The sequence below is a fragment of the Merops nubicus genome, unplaced genomic scaffold (genome assembly GCF_000691845.1).
Source record: "Merops nubicus isolate BGI_N331 unplaced genomic scaffold, ASM69184v1 scaffold27664, whole genome shotgun sequence".
In the NCBI taxonomy this organism is placed as follows: domain Eukaryota; kingdom Metazoa; phylum Chordata; class Aves; order Coraciiformes; family Meropidae; genus Merops; species Merops nubicus.
Genome location: NW_008603972.1, coordinates 4,535 through 12,041, shown reverse-complemented (window position 1 = coordinate 12,041; position 7,507 = coordinate 4,535). Strand labels below are relative to the sequence as shown.

Here is a 7,507-nt window from a genome sequence, read left to right as displayed (position 1 = left end):
TGATTACTAAAAAGCCTGATCTAATTGGTGAAACCACTAAAAATATATGGTATTGGCTTGGACTGAAGTCATTACCTTATCTTATTACCTCCTACTTGCTGGATTAGAACATGGTTATGGTGTTATGGTAATAATGGACTGGGAAATGGAGCTGCAGGATGGCTCAGTGCTCCAGAAGAGCAGCGTCCGCTCTCCTGGGGCTCGTGGAAATACAGGAAATCCTTGGCTCACTGTACTGACAGATCTTCACACTCAGAAATTTCTTCTTCTTTTTTTTTTTAATTTAAAATTAACTTTTAAAGTGACTCCCATGTAAAAAGGTGCTAGTTATCAAGAGATAGTAGCCAAGCAGTGGAGAAACCAGGTGAGGAAGAGTTCAAAAGACAGCTGGCTCACCATGAGACCTTCTGTAATGCCCAGCCACTCCACAGGAGGATGACAGTGCTGGCTTTGCGAAGTATTTTAGATTACTACACTGCAAGAAGCACAGGACAAAAATCTCCAAAAAGCACAGCCAGCAACCTCAGATAAAGTTCAAGGTATAATTACCCTTCCTTAGGTTTTTATCCCACACAATCCTTCTGCCAGGAGCTCACTGGTGACAACAGAAGTTCATACTTCAACGTCACCAATGCTATCTTGAGCCCCCAGAAGAACGTAAACTTAGTGGTGTTTAAGGAGCCAAATTCCTTTTGGCAAACATCAATTAATTGGCTTCACAACCAGTATGCTGTTGAAGCAAGAAATGCAACGAACAAGGAAATAACGCAGGTAACATTCAACACTTAATCCTTCTGCACCATATGACTACTTACAGTCCTCTTCTCTGGGTTGATGAGGAGGCAACTCCTAGGCCAGCTTCTTTCTTCCTCAATTTCAAGCTGTGAAATCTCCAGGATCCATCAGCAACCCCACTGGTACAAAGTCCCCTGCAACTGCAGTGGATAGTGTGACTGGTCTTCAGCATCTCCTGCTACATCCCTCGCTGCTCAAGCTCACTGCTGTGGCTCTGCCAGCATCTGTTACTCCAGTGCTCAGCAGGCACTCTTGTAGTGAACACACCACACAGTCTTCTTGCTTACACAAAAAAAAACTTTTAACAGACTTCTCATTTCCTGCTTAAAGGAACAAAAATTTATTCTCTTGCTTCTTTTTTTCTTGCTCTGTGACTCTCCCACTCCAAGGAAAAATGATTACTTAAGGAAGAAGCATGATTTACAGGCTGGGGGGAAAAAAATAAATAGGAAGAAGACTGTCTCCTCACTTCTTCCAGATTAGCTCATGGACTGGGACACAGGATCCTTGCTGTGCTCACTCTGAAGCATGGGTTTGACCCTGAGGCCCTCATATGCCAGATAATACCCCTGAGCCACATAGCTTTACTTGTTCTTGAGCTGATGTAGGGAATCTCTTTTATGAGATCTATTTCTGTGCTAAAGCAGAAGAAAATCAAACAGCAGAATGTTAGCATTTGTCACAAAAAAAAAATAATTCTTCAGTTATGATCTGTTTATTAAGGTTCAATAACTTTCTACTTTCAAGATGGTATTAGCAAGCAGGGAAAAAACCTGCAGATCATTCCCTAGCGAAGACACGTTCAGCCTCAGGAGCACTTGGGGCAAAAGAAAACACAAAACCCTGATTCAACCTCACAAGGCAGAGCTTTTAAATTATACTCCTGACATTTTCTGTGTCTTTAATGTTAACGATCTTCTTCTACACCAAAAACATTTAAATATTTTATTTTTATTTACTGTAACAAGATTTTACATACGTGCGCACAAGGAGAAGTGAAGGAAACAGTGCTTTAGACAACAAAAACACCTCTCTCTCTGTGGGAAAAGCAGAGAGAATGGTATCCCATCCCATAAGCTGAGTCTTTCCACTAGTGTGTGCAGCAGGGGGAGCAGTCCGAAGTCTTGCCTACAAGTGCAGGGCTAGGATCTCACTGGGATCATGAAGGCACAGCGGGACGATTCGTGTGATGGGTGTGCTGCAGTGAAGGGGTATCGGCGTTTAGGAAGAACAGGCTGGAAGGTAAGGAGGGAGAGTTGCCCTTTCGCTAAGAGAGTGCCAGGAATGCATGGAGCTGTGCCTGGGGATGGACAATGGGCCAGCTGAGGTCCTAACTGAACTTGAACATGAAAACGAAATGTGGAACAAGGAGGTGGAAGCAGGAGCAGGTGACTCAGGTAAGTATAGAGTTGCTGTCTGATCATGGAGGAATGGGGTTCTGAAAGCCAAGGCTGAGCTGGAGTTGAATCTGTCAAGGGGTGTGATGTACAACAAAAAAGAGAGTCCACAAGTACATAAATAGCAAAATACAGAGAAGGTAATATGTGAACTCACTGTTGAGTGGGACAGGGCGCCCGGTGACAAATCATATGGCTAAGGCTGAGGTACTCAGTGCTTTCTTTGCTTCACTCATTACCATTCAAACCAGCCTCCAAGAATCCCTGGTCCCTGAGACCAGACAGACAGTCTGGAGTGAGGAAGACTCATCATCCATGGGAGAGGACTAAATTAGGGAGGACTTGAAAAAACTGAACCTACATAAGGGCACAGGGACAGATGGGATGCACTACCCACCAGTGCTGAGGAGGCTGGGTGATGTAATTTTGAGGCCATTGTCAACTATCTTTGGACAGTCATGGTGACTGGGAGAGGTTCCTGAAGACTGGAAGAGAGCAAATATCACCCCCATCTTCAAGAAGCGCAAGAATGAAGATCCAGAGAACTATAGGATGGTCAAGCTCACTTGAAAATCCTCTTGGAAAATGTTTCCAAAGGCCTAAAGGACAAGACAATGATCAGGAGTAATCAGTATGGATTTATGAAGGAGAAATAATGCTTGACCAACCTGGGAGCCTTCTACAATGACATGACTAGCTTGACAGTCAAGAGAAGAGCAGTGGATGTTGTTTACCTTGACTTCAGGGAAGTCTTTGATACTGTCTCCCATAAAATCATCAAACTGACAAAGTAGAGGTTAGATGAGTGAATAGTGAGGTGGTCTGGAAACTGTCCAAATGACCAGGTCCAGAGGATTGTGATCAGCTGCACAAAGTCCAGTTGGAAACAAGTCATCAGTGGTGTTCCCCAGGTGTCAAAAAGGTGTTCCCCAGGTGTTCAACATCTTCATTAATGACCTGAACAATAGGACAGAATATGCCCTCAGCAAGTTCACAGATAATAAAAAACTGGGAGCAATGGCTGGCACACCACATAGATTTGCACCCTTAAAGATAGACCTCAAGAGGCTGTAGAAATGGGCAGAGAAGAATCTCCTGAAGTTCAGCAAGGGAAAATGCAAAGTCCTGCATGTGCAGAGTAATAATGCCAGGCAGCAGAACATGCTAGAGGCGGGGAGGGGAAGGGAGAAGAAATCTATTTACTTTTTCTGCTTGTTTCACATGCTTCAGGGGAAAAGGAAGAAATTTATGACTTGCTCGATCACAGAATGGCTTCTTGCCTTATAAAATGGGATTAGTTATGCTAACCACATTACCAGGGGTTGGGACCGGGGGTATTAGTTATAGGGTCCAGGGAAGTGATCCTTCCCCTCAGCACTTGTGAGGCCATACGGGTAGTGCTGGGTCCAGTTCTGGGCTCCCCAGTACAAGAGAGACCTGGGCTGCGAAAGGCCCATGTGAATGGCCACAAAGACGATGAAGTGACTGGAGCATCTTGCGTATGATGAAAGGCGGAGGGAGCTGGGACTCTTTAGCCTGGAGAATAGAGAGCTCAAGGGAGTTCTCACCAAGGTGTTCTAACCATCATTCCCATATTTGATGGGAATGAAAGAAGAGGGAGCCGGGTGCTTCATAGTAGTGCCCACTGACAGAACAAAAGGCAACAGGCACAAATTAAAACATGTGAAATTCAATCTGAATGTAGTAAAACTTTTTTTTGTTACAAGAGTAGTCAAACACTGAAGAAGATTGCCCGGATATGTTGTGGAGTCTCCATCCCTGGAAATATGCAAAAGGTGTGTGGACATGTTCCCGCATAAGTGGATCCAGGTGGCCCTGCTTTTGCAGGGTTTTGGACCGGATGACCTCCACAGATCCCTTCCAACATAAAACATTCTGTGAAGTCAAGCTATGACTTGTCCTCTTCATCCCTATGTTGTTTCTAACATTGTTATTACTCTTTTTAGCGTTGTTTCCTGGGGCCTTTAATTGTTGCACGGAAATTTCGTATGAAATTCCCAAAGGAATTCTCCGAAGAGTGGAGAGGTTTGAAATCCAGAAAGCAGATGGCCTATGTCACCTAGAAGCTGTTATGTAAGAGATGTTTTGGGTCCTTCACTGTGAAAGGGGTATTGTTAAGTTAAAACCCAATAGGTGTTGTTTAAAGAAGTACAGTCTTGAATATTAACACAAATTCAATGAAAAACAAAATTGTGTGTGATTTGAGAACTGTCCTTCCTTGTGCTATTTAAACTTCTGACTGCTGAAACTGAATTTCCTTTTCAGTAATAATATTGATCACTGTTCAGCCTGCATTAACTTTGGCACTTGCTTTATTTTCAGAACTGAAGAATGACTCATGCACCTTAAGAATTCTCTGATTTTTTCCAACTACTGATCCTCTACAAACTTGCCTGAACTCATTAAATGAGCTTTACTTTTGTACATGAGCTAGTTCAAATACTTTTTTTTTTTTTTTTTTTTTTTTTTTTTTTTTTTTTTTTTCTGATACAGTATCATGCTGTTTGGGTTGAATTGATAAATTTCAAAGAAACCCCAGACATTTTTTATTTCTAGACATTTGCATGATGTCATAACACTAATAACAATAGTTACTTATTTATTTGCCATAGAAATGTATTGTTTTGCACTGAGGTTCTTTGAAGACTCACTGAAGTACTAGAGCTTTTTTTTTAAGATTTTGGAAGACAAGGGTAATCACATAAACTTTAAATCCTAGCTTTTACATATTTGAAAACAGACAAAAGTGAATAGACATAGCATAAAATAATCTAAGAGTAACCAATTGCAACTTTATGGTCTTCCTTGGTGCGTGATGAGTATGTTTTAAGAAGTTGGGGTTTTAAAGTTTCTTCTTTGAAACTAACAACCAATTTTTGCTCTGGCAGTCTCTACATAGAAGGCAGAAAGTTTTGTGTGAGCCCACGGATTAGAAAAGTAAAAAAATGGATGAAGAAGAACAAGCACAAGACTCCCAGAAAAAAGCATCACGGTAGAAAGCAGAGAATCAAAATTATTAAAAAGAAAGAAAAGAAACAGTAACACAATGAAGCAAACCCCATGATGATGATACCTGTGGCACATGGCACTGTGAACAAAGATACCTGCTCCCATAAGACTTCATCAACGATAGACAATTGTAGCATTAAAATGACTTTTCAAATATCTGTGTACTAGAGAAAGCAGTGGCAAGAAACTTGACCTGTACACAAGAGCAACACTGGTCAGATTGCATTCAGCTACCAGCTGAATGATGAAGGGGTTCCTAGCAATGTCTTGTAGCAAGTTCTCACCTTATGTCCTATATCTATTAGGACATAAATCCTCCTCTCTCCTACCTTGTTTTCATGGCGACCTCCCCTGCAATTCCTATTTTCCTTCCCATTGTTCCATCTTCCCAGTCCCATTCTTGGTCCTTATTCTCCCTTGTCTGCAACCGTCTTCACACTTTTGCCCATTTCATTTCAATTCTTCCAGTAGTAATCTTATTTTTTTGTTTTTTTCTTCTTAGATAATTGTACAGATACCTTTCCAGATACTAGTTCAGTTAAAGTTGGTCAAAACCATATTTCTTTTACCTATTCCAAACAATCTTTGCTCCCAGCTGTTACTACCATGAAATATAATTTCAGTGACAATAACCAAGCCTGTTCATCAGGCTTGAAGTGTGGCATGTGAAGCTATGCAGTAAAGACAATCTCTATTGCTCTGGTTCATTCAGTTCCCTGTTTGAATCCTTCTGCTGAGTCCTTCCTACTGTTTTTGCTGAATTACTCATAATTAGCATCGAGGACTGCATGTGTTAGTCAAGGCCTTTCTTTGAAGACTAATGATGATACTAGTCTGGCTACCCGTTCCATGGCCTCCTTCTTACTGCGTGGCACTGCCTTCTCCCATAAGGCACAGTCTCCTATTCCCTCCCTCCTTCCTTGGAAACCTTAAACTAATTTAATATTTCCACAAAGCCATCTCAGTCAAAGGCAATTTTCCTCAGAGACAGACACATGGAAAACAGCAAATGAGGAGAAAAAAGGGGACTTAAAAAGACTAAGTGTCATAGAATGTGTACTTAAAATATTTGCCTAGTGAGTGAAAAATACTCAGTATAGCAGCATAATTCTGTTCTTGCTCCTCTTCCCTTTTTTGAAAACAAAAATTACTGTTTGTTTTCATTCACTGCACTTGATTTAAATTAGCTCCTCAGAGTTGCCTCTTGCATTTGTTTTGCAATTGTTAGGTCTAACTGTAACATACCACAAGCACAGCAGATGACAGTAGATAGAAGCAGCTGCTGGTAGGTTCCATAAAGAAAATAAGTATCTGGAGCAAGGTGACTCAGAATAGGAAGCGTACTCCCACAGATGCATAGCTGATCGAAGAAACCAACTCTTTCCAAAACAGATAAGAGAAAACAAGACACCTAATTATCTTCTTTGACGAGCCAGTTCCTCCTAATAGGGATGAGGCAGATCATCTCTTCTCCCATTTTCTGAGGAATATTGTATGTGCCATGTACACTGGCACAGCTCCATCTCTGCCTGCTGAAATGACATGCAAGAAGCCTTCTGCTAGGAGCAGGAGCTGGGATTGCTTTCTCTCACTCTGAACACGCACAGGAAGCTCATCCTCCTGAATGCTGTGTTTGGCATGCTGGGTAGGCAGAGGATGTGACCCTGGCTGATGCAAGCTGAAATGGCACGTTTTCCACCATTGCGTTTGCTCTCTGGTGCTCCACTGCCTGGACACTACACAGACGCAGCAAATGGGTATTAGACAGACTTCAATTCTCCTGGTCTCAGGTCAGCAGAGCACCAGGAGCACGAAACTGCTGGAATATATTACACTACAGTATCAGTACCTTACTAATTCTGGCAGTTCTATTTATTTTCTTCTTCATATTCTGCTTTTGACTCCAGATTTTACCTTCATGTTTCCCTCCTGAGTCACAGATTTGCTAGGCAGGTTTATGATGCATCTCAGCTTCTCATAGCTTTCCTAGCAATGCAGCCAGTGGCCTTTTGAGTGTATAGAGTGAGGCCCAAATATTGAACTCCCTAATTTCCATTACTATTCTGTCAGAGATATCCAGCATTTCACAGGATTATACAACTAACTTTCCAGGCTGACATGGGCATGTGTGAACCATCTGACTGTTTCACTTACAGGATTATTAAAAATTGCCACTTAGTAAAGGTAAATCAGGAAAGTCAAGCTGACGTTATGGATAATGGAAAGGGAAACTGTGGCTACAGTCTCATCTGTAGCCAGAGGGAAGGGAAGGGAAGGGAAGGGAA

The 7,507-nt window shown here is 41.9% G+C and overlaps 1 protein-coding gene across 1 annotated transcript; it reads left to right on the top strand.

Annotated features, from left to right (window-relative positions):
* Window positions 1-2,101: 2,101 nt before the first annotated feature.
* On the top strand, window positions 2,102-5,255 carry LOC103771568 (C-C motif chemokine 28-like). The gene is made up of 3 exons (XM_008938869.1): window positions 2,102-2,192; window positions 4,160-4,286; window positions 5,102-5,255. Exons 1-3 carry the CDS (start codon window positions 2,102-2,104, stop codon window positions 5,253-5,255), a joined length of 372 nt encoding a protein of 123 aa, XP_008937117.1.
* The last annotated feature ends 2,252 nt before the right edge of the window (window positions 5,256-7,507 follow it).

Coding starts and splice junctions, on each gene's coding strand:
- LOC103771568 (XM_008938869.1), top strand. CDS start 2,102: ATGGACAATGGGCCAGCTGAGGTCCTAACTGAACTTGAACATGAAAAC. Junction 2,193..4,159: donor AGCAGGAGCAGGTGACTCAG/GTAAGTATAGAG, acceptor TACTCTTTTTAG/CGTTGTTTCCTGGGGCCTTT. Junction 4,287..5,101: donor TGTCACCTAGAAGCTGTTAT/GTAAGAGATGTT, acceptor TTGCTCTGGCAG/TCTCTACATAGAAGGCAGAA.